At 38.4% G+C, this 16110-nt stretch overlaps 1 protein-coding gene across 1 annotated transcript in view; it reads right to left on the bottom strand.

Moving 5' to 3' along the window:
• CTNNA1 (catenin alpha 1) overlaps positions 1–16110 on the bottom strand; it is a 154203-nt gene that overhangs the window by 37917 nt on the left and 100176 nt on the right. Inside the window, exons 8-9 of the mRNA XM_032476845.1 lie at positions 6066–6146; positions 4713–4865 (exon numbers count right to left, since the gene is read on the bottom strand). Coding sequence (XP_032332736.1) covers positions 4713–4865; positions 6066–6146 — 234 coding nt within the window. The remainder of the gene's footprint in view (positions 1–4712; positions 4866–6065; positions 6147–16110) is intronic.

The following is a 16110-nucleotide window of genomic DNA, read 5'->3' as shown; positions in this document are numbered from 1 at the left end:
CCACTGACAACAACAGTCAGAGGCAGTCAGAGGTCCTAGCCAGACCCTGAGAAATTAAGAGCAGCCTCACAGCAAACACTGTTATTTGCTTTCCCAAGTAAAATCACAGTCATTTAATAAGGATCCAAAAGGCAGCAGGCACCACATAGCCTTCCAAACACTGCATCCACACAGAGGGAACAAAGAAATTCACTTCTGCGTATAAAACCTGAAGAGTCAGTAGGTGGTTTTTATTCTTGAAACTAATTTTGTATTTCCATAATGTGGTATACAGAGAAGGCACCATAAAAGGTTTCCATTTCTAAGTGGATGTTATCCTTAATACTATTCAGAAACTAGAAATACACTTACCCCAAATTAAATGAACTTTTTATACTACTTTTTTTTTTGGCTTGGGCATGGGGTGGGGGAGCAAGAAAAAAATTAAGAGATTCATAGCTAGCTGAACAGCTAACTATATACAAAGATCTGTGCCATCAAGAGAATGAATTCTTGTGGCAAGCTGAAAGGTTCTACCCTATGCTTTGTCTTAGACAATATTTTTTAAACATCATATTGGATAAAAGGAGAAGAGATAATGCTTATCTTTTTTTTTTTTTAAAGAAAGAAATGACATTAAGTTTGGAAGGGTCTGTCAATAAGAGCAATGCCAGCAACAGCCCTGACAAGGACAGAACACTAGACTGAATCTAGGAAGTTTATACTAGGTAAATGTCAAAACCACAGAGAGAGCCAAACAACCAATTGCACACACACAGACCAGAATGAAGTAGATGGGACTGAGCAGCAGCACCTCCGGAGGCAAAACCCTGGGTCTGGCTGACTATGAGCACAGTGGGAAGGACACGGTGAAGTCACTGCCCAAAAGGATAAAGCCAACGGAAGCCTTGGTAGCTCCATCTGAATCCACCTGCCCCTGAAGCAGGAGTTCAATAAAGGCTGCCACTTGAGTGGTGAGCATTCAGAGAAGAGGGAGACCGAAGAGAGCCTCTAAAATACCTGAGGAAATCATCTAGACCACTGCTGTCCAACAGAAGTACAATGTGAGTTGCGTAAGAATTTTTAAACTTCTCAGTAGTCACATCAAGAGGTGAAATTAGAAAAAATATTTAATCTCAAGATAATACATTTCAACATGTAATCAATAAAAAAGTTAATAAAATATTTTACAATCTTTTTCTATACCACACCTTTGAAATCAAATCAGGGATGTATTCTGCACTTACAGCTCCTCTCAATTCACTCGTGTGTAGAAGTAAAAAGATGGACAGGTACAGTTCTGGAGAAGGAGACTGTGGCTCCCCATTCCTAACAACCAGAGAATTCCCCCAGTGGAATGTGCTGCCTCTGGAAGAAGGGACTTTCCCACTACAGAAGGAGTCCAAGAAAGGCTAACTGTCAATACATGGATATTAAACAGGTTATTTACATACCATAGGGAGAATCAATGAATTCTATAAGAATCACTCACTACAAAGAGAAGGACCCAAGTGCCTGGAGAGAACAGAAAACCTGGCTCCTGAGGGGCAAACCTCCAGGTAAAGGTAAAACTCAAATAATGCAGGGAGCACCAGATAAGACAACTGGTAAATCACTGGATAAATGGCTACAAACAGGATCTAGATAAAGCTGTAGGAAACAAATCTGCCCTGTCTAACTAACCTCTTGTATGTGGTATTTATGGCTAGGTAGCAAACTAGCTGAAAACCATGCATTCCACATACCTTCAAGATGGGGAGATGCTGAATAATAAAGAATATCTGGTCTTTGTCCTGGATTCCTGGGAGGGAACTTCTAAATCCTTGAAAGGTTTCAGTAGTGATAGGAAGGGCTTTCTTATTCATCATTTATGCTAATGAAGTAATTCCTGGTGAGCCCCTATACATGCTAGGTTAATGAGATGACTGAGGATGGGCAGGCCACTAGGCCAAACATGTGATTGGAGGAATGGGAGCTTTCAGGAAAGCCCAAGGTCTGGGGAAGAAAGATTCTATCAATCATACCTACATAATGAAATCTCAATAAAAACTCTGGACACTGAAACTCAGTGTAGCTTCTGACTGAACCACCAACGTGCCAGGAGGGTGATGTGCCTTGATTTCATGGAGAGAGGGCAGGACACTCTGTCTCTGAAACCTTCCCACACTTCACCATATGTGTCTCTTAATTTGGCTAGTCCTGATTTGTATCCTTTACAATAAAATGCAATCATAAGTATAGTACTCTCCTGAGTTCTATGAGTTGTTCTATCAAATTACTGAACATGAAGTGGGCCATGGGAACCCTCCAAATTTGGAGTCAGCTGGTCAGAAGTGCAAGTGGACTGGGGACCCTCTAACTTACAGCTGGCATCTACACTGAGGGCATCATGTCCTTTACCTGTGGGGTCTGTGCTAATTGCAGGTGGTTAGTGGCAGAAATGTATTGTAGTATTTTAGGAAGACAAACATATCTGGCAGAATTCTCAGTGGCTGAAGAATCTGAGACCTTCCTTTCTGCCAGAGGCCTATTACCACCAGCCCTTCTCAACTTTCACACAACACTCTTCCTTCCTCTAAAGCTCCAGGAAAATTGGCAAATGGCCCCTGAAACAAAAGTTGGCCTGTAGACATTTACTCTGCTTAAGAGGGGGAACTAATGAAAAGAAAGCAAGAAGTCAAGAGACTAACAAAGCGATTACAAGTCTTTTACCTTTGCTTAAAACAACTCTCACTCATTCAGTGTTTTATTATAATACAAAAGTACTAGTGTGGGGAGAAGCCTTGTCACTGAACAAAGTTCTGCCTCAAATTAGGAATTTCAGGCTTCTACAACACTTTAAATTTCCTTTTCATGCACAGAGGCAATTACATATCCTAGTATCTCTATTACCATAAATGTAATTTAACTGTGTGCAGGATGGTACTACAAAGCCTTTGGTTATGGCTCAAGCAATGAAAAGTCCTGTGTCACTTAATATGTACATATTATGTGTGGAGGATGATGGGGGTGGAGGGCATAGAAAGGGGAGAGAGGTGAGAAAGGAGTCAGAACTGAGCTGCCACAAGGAAACTCTGAACTCTAAGGGGCCCTTGGTTAGTTCAGAATGAAATAAAAAGTATAAGCATGGACAAAGTTCCTGGAGCAAGGTCTCCAAAGCCATGAGGTCCACTGAGTGCTTCTCATTGGGCATAAGGCTTCCACTATGCCAGTAAGCTTGAGCAGCACAGCCCTCGTGGGAGGGATACACGTTACTTAACCTTTCTAAGCCTCAGTCTCCTTACCTGAGAAATGTGGAAAGTACACTGTATCTGCATATACATGGTACACAGTAGGGGCTCAGCCAGTGTCAATTATGTTGGATAGAGAGGCTGAAGACTGCACAGCAGGTCCTTATAAAGGGCCCTCCAGCTGCAGTACAGACAAGGGCTCCCCTGTGAGGTTTAGCCTGCCATGTCCTTTCAGACAGCCCTACCCATGACATTACTGCTACCTGTTACCCAAGGCAGTGTCTGTGCTTCCTGCCTCACAGGCACACTTTCTAATATGTAGTCTACTTACAAGAGGCTGGCTTCCTGAAGACAATCTTGTACATTATACCTCATGAAGTCATGTGACTTTTGTGAACAAAGTTATACTGAATGGAGACACAAAATGAAACTCTTCTGATTTTAATTCCAAATGGCAGAATCATTACCTCGAATAGCAGACTGACCTAAGTATTTTGTACATTATTAATTCAGGTCAAAGTAACGCTTAATGTTCAAAGAAAACTAGATGTAAAACTAGTAATACATTTAATGTGATTACTACTGTTTTCCTAGAATAGTTTTATGGTACTAACCTGGCCTAATGTCACTATAAATCCAATGAACAAGACACACATTTTACATAAAAGGCTCATTTTCTGTTCATATATAATAACCAACAATAGTCTACAGAATATCTTTTCCAAATATTAGATGTTTTACATTAAGGTTTAAAAAAATCAAATAACTTGCATATATGCTTACCAAGTATCAAATTTTTAAAATAAAGTAATAATGAATAAATTAAACAGTAACATGATTTCAGTAGTCAGAAGGTAGGAGCAAGCCTAACTCACTTGGAAATTAAATAGCAATTCACTCTTTCTTCCTGTTACCTAATAAACCAACCACTAACATACACATTTCTACTGTTCAAACATATCTAATTAGCAACGTGTTAGGGCTCAGTTTCTTCAATTTTAAAACAAGACGACTGGGCTGAGTCTGTGTCTAAGGCAAAGAGTTGAGCACTTGACACACATCATCTCTTTTAGACCTCAAAATAATCCCTAGATAGTCATCATTATTATCCTTTTACAGATTAAAAAATGAGAATTCAGAGGGGTTCAGTAATTTACCAGGATGCAGGCAGTATGACTCCTGAGCTCCAACTTCTAGCCATTACTTTCTATAGGGTGTTCTAAATGTAAGCATGTCATGTTCTATCTTTATCTGCATTTACATTAAGTAGAGATATTAAGTTTCCAGGACAGGGACTATCTATATTTAACCATGTGCATAATTAATGTAAACTGACTAAAACCATAGTTTTGGATAGATATTAAATAATAATGAAAGACTTTTGCCTTATACTTATTGTATGTTACATGAACCCCACACTTTTCAGCTGATTAAATAATATGATTAAAAATCACCACACTCCGCCAAGTTACCCACAGTTAATAAAACTACTAATACACTTACCTCAATCAATTTGTTGGCATGTTCACGGAAAACTTGGGCATATTCTTTAACTTCTTTCTCATTTCCATTCTTTGCAGCTTCAATCAATACTAAAAGTGGAACGTTGGTTTCCAGAAATGAATCTGAAACATGGTCCATGACAGCTTTGCGAAGCTAATAATTAAATTGTAAAAATTTGATTTTATTTCTACCAAGAAGCTAGATTGCTTTTTTCTCGTCTACTTTTAAATGTAATAAAAGCTCATGACAGTATGGCTGCACTTATATGAGGACCCTTGTGTAAGCCATGCAGTTACATAATCCGCAACACAAGAAACACGATTGTAGAGATAATAGCTTATACTACAGTTACAGCATTTCAGCAACAGAATCTCAGTCTTCAAAACAAAATCCTTTTTTCTTGGGAATTACAAAACTAAAGCTTGTATCTGAAAGGAATAATACAAAACTGAACAGAAAACAGCTCTGGGTTGAACTGGCACATAGCCTTGGTATTAATATATATAATTAGCCTAATTGGCTAAATAAAAATGAGAAAGGAAGAAAAAAGCACTTTCTGGTTCATCTGAACAGGGTTAGCACATTATGAAGCTTAAACTACAAGGTTATCTTTATAACCATTTCTGATACCACTTTACCAAAAGGAAAATGAATAGATACATTCCATCTTTAATTTTGCTTTATGTCAGACATGAACAATAAGATGTTTCTCCACTAAGACTGGAAATTGTCTGCATGGTTATTAAATTTCTTTTTAAGTCTTAATGAATTGTTTCACAAATTCAACCCTACCTTTTTTTAAAGACTAAAACTCAATTTGATTCCAAAATTTTAATGGGATTATTTACCATTAAATGAAGAGACAGACCCTCTGTATTTACTAACTGGGCAATCTGAGCCCCCCACATACCTCTATACCCACCATATTTGTACTGGACACGCACTTCCACCAAGGATCAAAGGGAACTGTGAGTGCGTGAACAGAATGTGCTAAGTCAAAATAGGAACTGTGACTTCTGCCTCTGTGTCTAAGTTAACATCACAAGATCCTGCAGGGTACTTTCACAGGTCCCCAAGTCATTTTAAATTGATTTTCTTACCTGAACATCCTTTTCACACTAGAGCTAATTTATTCAGTCCATTCCAGTGGGACTATATTATTCCAGGTCCCCAAGAGATTTTATTAGCCATTTAGAAGCTTATTAGCAACAAAACGAACAGAGATAGTCAGTTCCCTGTAAAAATTCATTCTTTGCCCCAATAAAGAATATGGGCCCAATATTTCTTGGGATTTTAACCAAAACAACAAAATTGAGAATTCAGGAAAGCAACTGGCACTTTCTACCAGCTTACCTGTCTACGCAAGTCTCTGGTCTTCTTGGTCATTTTATCTATTGCAGAATTGAGTGCATCGCTTCTTTCTTTACGCCCAGCCTGGGAAACAAGGAAAGAGATGCACATTTTAGTAACTTACAAGGAAATCTAATGATAATCAATAGCTATATTCAAATCAACATTGAGAAATCCATTTTTTTAGCATAAAGTTGGGAAATACATGGGGAAGGGGGAGCACCTTGTGGCTTTGTTCATAAAAATCTAATCTTACAACTCTTAGGCTCTATATTATCTTAGAATAGAAAGTAAGAGTTTTGCCAAAATAAGAGAAGCCAAGCGACAAGACTTTTGCTTAAAGTTCTACTTGAAAAATTAAATCTGTATTTTAATTCAATGTTCAGCATACAACAATTTCATTAGTGAACCAGCTCTCCTTGAACTGCAAGCAAGAACAGGTTACACCTGATTTTGATGAACTCTGAGATATGAAGAATGTCCAAATGTGAAAGATGGCACTTGGCACTAAAACAATGTGGAAAAGCAGGTTTTAAAACTAAGATGTACCATGATGGATCAGAGTTAGTAATGTATATTGTACAGCTCAAATAAGAATGCTTCTTTGTAAGATTACTTCAGCTGTATTCTTAAAAGTCTAGGCTAAGCTTAATGCAATTGTATTACACAGAAAAGAACATAGCCACTTGAAGAGAAGTATGTAAATCAACATTTCTTCAGATGTTAGGGTATTGACTGGACATTTACCCTGGGGAACAGTCTAAGCAGAATCAAAATAGATGGTAGTTGAAAGAAAAGGGACAAAGGTAGTTATCCCAGATAGAGCTAGCTACACGTGCTTAGAAATACCTACTAAGATATCAGCTAGGTTAAACTATGAAGTATATTAAAAGTTTTTCCTAAAAAATGCCCAGTCAACAAATATGGCTCTTTCTGTAAAACATGTAGTAACCACAGAAGAAATACAAATGGACAAAGGAATTTAACTCAGTGCTCCTCTACCCATGGGTGCCCTCGAGACACTCTGGTATGGATATGCCTTCAGCACCTAAGTCAGCAAAGCAGGTGAAAAGCCAGGGATGGGGAGATGTGGTTACATGTTTTCTGAGTGCTTTTTAATGTATATTTGTTACTCAATTTCTCTCTTATGCCCCATCTGTTAAGTAGGGACAATGACACTTGTTCCTCTGTCCCCATCTCTGGAATGTTAGGAGAAAAGGAAGGAATACTGAAAAATATACGTCATTTAGCAGAGGACAGAAAGGAGACAAAAGAGGATGTAAGGATATTAAGAGATGAAATATAAGTGATAAGCTGATATAGTCACTATCAAATCTGGTCAGGGTCACATCCCTTACCTTTCCCGCCAACAGTTCTGTAACATTAGTGGGTACAAGAAAAAAAAAAGAGAGTCTCAACAAAAACCGATCAGGTATAAGAACTTCTATCTATCGGAGTAAACTGTGATTTATTCATGGACATCACTAGGAAAAGAACTTGACAAGTATAATTGGTTACTGACAAACTCAAAGATCAAAATACCAGAATCTAACGTAAAGGTGGCCAAAATTGAATAATTTAAAAAAAAAAATCAAACTGACCTCATAAGTAATCCTTAGAACAAGAAAGTCTTGGCACATTCCATGACATCCAAGCACTCAACCCTAAGTAAACCCAGTAAAACTTATTATTTCTAGCCACGTTTTGGGGGGTATTTTTAAGAGATCATTTATTCCAGAAAATATCTGTTATCTGAAACCCAAAAAGTTGGGCTAAATGACCTCATGAGGACCTAATCCCCTACAACCCTCAAATGCCCAGAAATGTCCTCAATTTGGGTAGGAGGATTTAATTAGAAAGTTATATAAAAGCAAATCCTTATACTTGACTTTTGAGGGACTTCCATTCACACGGCAAAATTCACTTTAAGATGCAACACACAACATGAATCTGTTAATTCTTTGTGAAACTACCCTAAAAATCAATTTATCTTTCGTGTTACTTTAGGAAGTAGAGGCTTATGCCTCATTAATCAGGAGGGGGTAGTTTAGAAGCAGTTATTTACTAAAGCTTTTAGGTTATACTAGACAGACCACCTTTTAAATCAAAGCATCCCTTAAAAAAAAAAAAACAGTCCAAATAGCAAGTTAATGGTTCCAATCATTTAAAATAGTAACAGGGATGAGCACACACACATACACACACATACAAACTTAGAAATAAGCTTGATGAAAGGAGAAAGCTTACTGATCTGTAAAACAAGCCCTTACTTCTCTTTGAAATTAAACCTGTCATGATTTTTTACTTCTAGTTTTAGCTAGGCCAAAGTAAAGTTGCTCAAAGAATCTTTAAAATAAGTGACTTTTGCCTCCCACCTAATTAGACTCTACTCACCACTAACCAGAGAGACCACCTAGGCTCACTCAATTTTGATATGTATGTCCCTGCTAAGCAGTGATAAAGAGCTTTCTAAGAAAGAGATAAGGCAAGTTTGGGGTTTCAACATAAAGCTTCTCCTCAATAAGTAAGTATCAGCTGAGCTGAGGAGAGGCGAAGGTTATTAGCCGGGGCTGCCTCCAAGCAACACAGTTCTGGCTGAGACCATGGAAGGGCTTTCAAAACCCATCTTTAAGAGAAGTGTGAAGAAGCCATTCCACACTCCTGCGTGGACGAACTTCCAGTTATTTAAACACACTCTTTACTGAGCATCTACTCTGCATCCATTGGAGTAGGCAGGCGTAGCCATAATCCTTCTCTCAGAGGGTTTCTAACCTGAGATAAATTAATTCAGAGCAATACCAAATTCAGTAAGACTCCATACTGTGCTGGGCCTGATGGGAGTTCTGAATGACATAACAGTGGGTCAGAGTAGTACGTAAGTTATGTAGGAAATTATATTTAAGTTTGGCACTGACTTTTTTTTTTTTTTTTTTTAAGCATGAAGAACTAGAATTTCCTGGAGGATTTTATCCATTTTGGTGGTGATCTCTGAACGAAGAAACATTTTCTTTTCTCCTACAACTCCCTCACCCACCCATACCTCTGCCATAATGCTGTGGACAGTGTGTCTCAATGCTGTGGATGGTGCATATGTCCACCAATTCCCTGCCTACATCTTACCACTTCTCCATTCCTTGACTCCATCCAACTCTTCCATTTGGGAAAGAATGAAATATGTCCCTGGCACTGCTGGTGGTATCTTAAGGAGCATCTTAGTCCCTAGAAATAATGTGACAAAGGTTCTGAGGTCCTACAAAAGACTACTCAACCTGAAAGGTAACAGCACAAAATAAGCACAATGCTTCCAGGGAAAAAAAGAGTGAAAACTTCCACAGTACTTCCAGGGAAAAAAAGTGCTCTAATTTGAAGGCTCTACATGATCTCTTCAGGGTTCTGCTGCCAGACGCTTCCTTCTCCTCTAATTCTGCACACCCGCCCTGCTGGATCCCAGCCTTTCCCGTTATTTCAATGCCTATGGTGACTCTCCTATCTTCCACACTATGAACCATTCACAAACACTGTAATTCTTCAGACATGACATGCTCTCTCTCACCTACATGGAATACTCTCCCTCCTTTCTTCTAACTCCTATCCATCCTTTTAGATGCGTCATCACACCTTCTTGTTGAAGTTTCCTTTGGCCACCCTCAACCCTAAGTTCCAGTCAGGTGTCCCTCTGGGGTGTCTCCACAGCACCTCGTGCTTCCCCTCACAGCCATTCTCAAATCATACCCTGGGATACCTGCTGATATGAACAAATGAGAAACTAGTGACCAGTTAGACATGTTTAAAAATCATAGGACTCAGTGTGTCATCTATGTGACATTATCAGTCTCCTGCTTTCTTGATATTAGTGAAAATATAGGCTTTTAAAATAACTTCAAATACTGCTTCTGTTTTTACTGTAATCTAAAGGAAGGCTGGATAGAGTAGCAGAGGAAGGTAAAATCCGAAGGTTCAACCCTGAGACATTTAAGACCTATTTAAAAGAAAACAACAAGTTCTGATATATTTAATGGGAAGGTCTAACTCGATACAATGCCTCCATCAGCCATGAGAAAATTAAAATAAAAAAAACTAAGAATCATGATATTCTACAAGACTCAAGTCAGAATGGGCAACTGAAGCCTCCTTCCCCCAAACACAATGAAAGAGAGAGAAAAGAACGGAGCAGCATTGTCACTTCCAGGTTCTAAAGGGGAAAATGAGGGTTGTCATCCACAGAATAGAGGCCTTCAGGCAAAGCGGGGGTAAGGAACTTTAGAATGGACGTGATATCTAAGGTGTTGCTGGAAGGCTTTAGGGAAGAATAGGGTCTCTAATAGTAAAGAGACTCTTTAAGAAAAATGTTTGAAAACTAAAGGAGACTAGCACCCAGTAAAGAGTCAATTCATGTCTTCCTATGTAGAATTGAAAGTTTAGCTGTGGGCTGGGCAATACATTATCATGCAATATACATTTAGTGAGTAACATGAGAAACAATTTGACCCTGGTTGTTCTACCTGGTCCACACACAGCTGATGGGCTCTCCATAAGCTGAACATGTGACAAGAGTCATTGGGAGCCTCAGGCAAAGACTATGTAGCTTAATAACAGAATATAATGGTTATATAGACATGCATTCCCAAATTCCTTTCAAACCTTAAAAGTTGCAAAGACAGAAGTTTCTAGTTTGCCTAATGCTACCTATTTCATCCTAAAAATTAAAAAACTAGGTAGGGAACTCCAGGGTCATATACTATCACCCCACTTTCTTTCCCTTTCCCCTAAAAGAGAACGGAAGCTTAGAAATGAGCTTTACTGGTTTGTCTGGGTATTTTCTCAGATGACAACCAGCCTTGCTTACTCCCTTCAGATTTTTCTCGGCTCCATGCTGCATTACACCTGAAAATTTGTCTATCAGTTCTAATAAGCTTAGGTATTTTCAACTCTGGCACACATGCCAGAATACAGCTTTCGATGTTTTTCCAACGGTTAACATTCCACGATGGCCTAACTATGCCACATGCAGTTATGTAGCTGCTATAACACAGAACTATTATTAAGTGAACCGCAATGAATATGTTGTGCCTTTCCACCAAATCCTAGAGGATCAGAATGAGTGTATAAACTATTCCTTTCTCTTCCTGGGGAAAACAATAACAAAATCCATGGTGGAGAAAAGTTAGAGAGCCAATACTAAGAGGGTCCTGGCATAAACTGAAGCATGTAGCTGAGATGCTTCAATCTCTTTTTTGAGACACCAGGTCTCTTCTTCTTAAAAAAGATAATCATCTATTTGTTAAACAGCAACTGCATAGTAAGTTGAGATGTTCTCAGATGCACAAACAGGTATATAAAGCAAATAGGTATACAAACTAAGTATAGGTCATAAAATAAGACCTTAATTTTGAAGATACTAATAATCCAGGAAAAGAGAGAAAATGATTCAACTGGGAAGGTATTTCAGAAGGATTTTAAAAGTTCAGTTAACTGATAAAAATCAGGCTAAGATTTATAATAAACCAGGGAACTTCTCTGGTTTCTATGTTGATTAAAAAAACAAGAAAACCTTTCTAAAGGTCTTTGATAATCTATTCCCTGCTAAAGATAAAGGGAATCCTTGTTTACTGAAGATTCTATAAATCTCATGTTCACCAACTGGAGCTTCATATTTACCATAATACAGCAAGTGTGTGTCTTTTAATATTAAGAAAGATTCTCATCAGTTCTGCCATTCATTAAAATTAAGTATACATAGCAAAAACCACAAAACTGTCTAAAGACAAATGACTAATGGGAAAAAAATTTGTAAAATATTTGGCAAACAAAATTAATTTAACAAGCAAAAATGTCTTACAAATCTTTATGGAAATGACCAATTTTAGGAGTGGGAAGTGGGAATGAGTGAAATACACAATCTACAGAAAAGAACAAATATAACCATATACCTATATACAAAATGATGGCTCAGTCTCATAATTAAAGAACAAATCAAAGAGAGCATTTTTCACCTACCAGAGTCACAGATATTTTATAAATTTTGCTAGCTTTCCAATACAGAGGCGGGAAGGAGTGCACACTTACAGACTACTGGAGGAAGCATAAAATGGTTTAAAAGTTTCTGGAAGGCAATGAGGCAATGCCTATCCATTTTAAATATACATCCCCTATAATCCAGCAATTTGCTGCTAGGAACTTACCTTAAATATAAACTTGCCTAAGGAAGCAAAGATATTAAAAGAACATTCATTTTACACTGTCTGCAAAAGCCAAAAGCCTCAAAACAAACTACATGTCCATAAAGTATAGTATAGCTATACATGCATAAAGCTATGAAGCCTTAAGATACACACACACACGTGGGGAAAAACTATGAAGCCATTAAACAGAGAGACACACACACACACACACACACACACACACACACACACACACACACAAGAAGTGGAACAGAATCAGCTCCCATGGGAGTTCAAGCTTAGCAAGTCACTTTTCAGCAATACGGGGTCAGTATCTCCACAGCAACTATAATGTTGACGTGCAGCTATAAGCCATTCCTTCTAAAAGTCATCTTATTCTCTTTGGGCTGAATTTTTGTCATTGATTTTCACTGCATTGAATGTTCAATTTTTTTTTTTTTGCACGCGTTAAGTACATGTTGCCATCTCTAGCCCAGAGCACACTAAGAGGGTTCTCAGGGAATGACTTCAGCAACCAAGACTGCTATCATCTAGCCAATATACATGCAAATTCATTCTTTTAAATTTAGCCAGTTGGGTCAAAGAATTCACTAAAATTAAAAGAGATTCTTCAAGTAAACATGAATAGATAGCTTAACTCCTAATCCTATCCTATACAAATGGCTTTTGTATAACCTGTGACCATCTATTCAGATAGGAGGAAACTTGTCTAAATAGAAAGCTACTCGAAAAGTAGAAAGGGAGAAGCAGGAAGGACAAATCCAAACTTGGCTCTATTTCAGAATAAAAAACGAAGCCTGCCACGCAGAGGGTGTGGGAAACATGAACATGATGAAGTCGCTGGCAGGTAAGAATAAGAAAAGCACTTGGCAATATAAATTTCCATCGATCTATGCATTAATCAAGACTTCAGGTAAGTTCTGTTTGGTCTGGATTGGTCTGATGTCTACAATAGGTGAAATAAAAGATCTTCATGGTTTAAATGTACCTCTGCTCAAACTTCTATTAAGATTTTCCCTCACCTAATGTCCAACTAAGGTGCTTAATCTTCTAGTACCGGGCACAGAATACAATGCTAGCACAACAGAATTAGGCTGTCAATTGACCCTAATCCTCCCACCGCTGCCTCCACCCCACTACCCCCAACAGCAACAACTGCCAAAAAGCACATGCCTCCAAAACTAGATGAAGAAATCCTAAACTTTGTAAGTTGTAGCATCAAAAGGAACACAACTCATCATCACCAGTATAAGCATCACTCCTTCCTACTGCTTTCTCAGTCATGCTTACTAAAGAAAACAAAAGGACTTTTAAAAACAAAATCAGTAGAGGGCAAGGACAGGAACATGGATCCAGTGAAAAATAGGAATTCTGTACGCCTAATGTGGACAGTCTACTTTTCAAAAGGCTTTTGAAAGAAAGATTCTCAGTAACACAGATACTTATTTACATTCAACAGTGGTCCCTCCCTCCCCCCGTGATTTCAACATGACTCTAAGAGCCTATAATTTTGAATGCTCTCAGACCCTCCGGCTCTACCTGGGACAATCAACTACTCTTTAGCCCACCTCTAACACGATAGGTTGGTAAGGCCATCAATTCTTACATATTCTGTCTGTCTCTCTCAGATAGGCTCTGTTTCTTGGAAAGATAACAAGCTAATGTTTAGCACTAAGCCCCAGTAGTTTTTCCTCTTTTTCAAAGAGCAAATTAAAAAAATTTAAAATAGACAATCTTTACCTCCAAATATATGCATGCTTGAAAGCAGTAAACAACTCTAGAACTGATCATTATCCTCTCCCATCCTTCTTTCCTCCTGCCTCCAAAAACAGGAGAGTAAAACCCACTTACTCTGATACAGGTCTTGATACAATAGAGGCTCAAGTATGTGGCTGTCAACTAAGAACCCTAAAAGGTTCTCAGCAGGGGATATACTCAAACCCACAAAATCTAGGACCTCTACCCTAAAAACTGCTATCACTTTTTGATAAATATGAGGAGATTCTCCAAATAGCAATGGTCAAAACTGGTAGCAACAAGGTTTATTTTGACAATCTTCTCCACAGCACCTCTGTGCAACACCTCTGGGTGCCGAGGCATTAAAATTTTTGGAGTCAGGTATGATTAAAGAAACAGTCATTTTAGCATAAAGCAAAATCAAACTCCCTGTCTACCACAAAAAAATAGAAGACTTCATGTTATATTATCTATACATCTGTTTCTTCAAGTGGGAAAATAATTTTCCCTAATCAGCAACATATATTAAAAGCAAACTTTCATGCAGAGTAATGCAGATAACTACAACACCTAAGCTCTGCTGCTTGGCTCACTTAATTTGCTTAAGACCATTTCCAGAGAGGACAGACAGGTTAGATTTTACTTCTCCTTTGCCTTGTCATGAACAACTAAAGCAGCAAAAATTGAAACAGATGATATGAAGAGCACCTTCCAGAGGTTGTATTGCCACTTTAATTAAGTCAAAGGCGTATGTACGCAGAATAAAGCTGCTCTAAAATGAAACCAAGAAAAAGTTTCATTCAGAAAGAACATGGGTTTCTTTTTAGTCCTTTTAGCTAAAGAAAGATAAAGATTCAAAAATGATACAAAATTCCATCAATGGAAACTGTATAATCCACCAATTTTAAGACAAACACTATGTCTTCTTTGATTCCACAGACTATAAACCTTTTGAACCCAAAGAGAGGGCAAGTGGGCTGGTGGCCTAGAGGAACTGTGCTCTGAGTACTGTGATACAGCAGGCTTTACTGCCCACATCTCCAGATGCACCGAAAAATAATTACTCTTGATTGCATTGGTGCTTTTCTGGGCAATTTCCCTTGCCCACAAATCTGTTATAATAGTACTGGGATAATATAATTTAAGGATTTTCCATTTGTTAGTATGTAAGAAGTAGGCCAAGCAGACAAGAGAGCAAAAAAGGAACAAACAGTCTAGGGGGAGGGAAATGCTTTTCCCTCTAAATTTTCATATACAACTCATTCTTAATCATGATTGTTCTAATCCAATTGATTCTAACGCTTTTCTCCTCATGGATCTAATGTGGTTACTTCAGGGAAGAATTTAATCCAGCTCCTACTGCCTCTCAAAGGCTTTTTTCATCAGAGGGTGGCTAACTTCAATAAGAGCAAGGACAATAAATACATAAATACATACATACATACATACATACATACATACATAACAGAAACCACCCTTATCAGACTTCCCTCTTTGGAAGTTTTCAGAGCAAGTTCCTACAGAACAGTAACTCTGAAACCTAGGGTCACAGATTCTATAAGAATTGGATTATTTTCTATCTACAGAAAAAGGCACTAGCAACAAAATTCTACAAGCCAATTTTGGACCTAGGATAAGAACTTCTAGCCTATAGAGAGACAGCCTTCAGAAAGGATCGAGGTCATTGGGGGAGTAGCATCCTTGAAGTCTAAAACAGGACTTCTCTCTCCCTTCCTTAACCAGTAAGCAGGAAAGCAGTGGGGATACAAGTCCCTGAGAATAAGGGGTTCTACTCATGGGCAACTTCGGCTTGGGGACTTCTCTTCGGCCTGGGGAAGTGGTCTTAGAACTGCACTGCAGTGTAAGACTCTGCCTGTCAAATTTTCCTTCCTCTCTCCTTTCAGAAGTGTCAGATACGCTCTGTGGTCTAAAGATGCTATAGACCTCAGAGTATTTCTGCTGTCTTCTCTCTCCCTTTACACTTCCCAGGCATTTTCCCCAAGAAATTCTTAAACTTCTAATCCTATCACAGGGTCTACTTCTAGGAAAAGCCAAACTACACACCTGAATTTGCTGCCATTTCCACAGAGCCCTGAGGGAGGCACCCTGGAGTCTTCTAGTCCTCACTC

This window comes from Camelus ferus, chromosome 3, assembly GCF_009834535.1.
Source record: "Camelus ferus isolate YT-003-E chromosome 3, BCGSAC_Cfer_1.0, whole genome shotgun sequence".
Classification (NCBI taxonomy): Eukaryota; Metazoa; Chordata; class Mammalia; order Artiodactyla; family Camelidae; genus Camelus; species Camelus ferus.
Note: the sequence above shows the minus strand (reverse complement) of the source record. Positions and strands in the feature narration are given on the sequence as shown.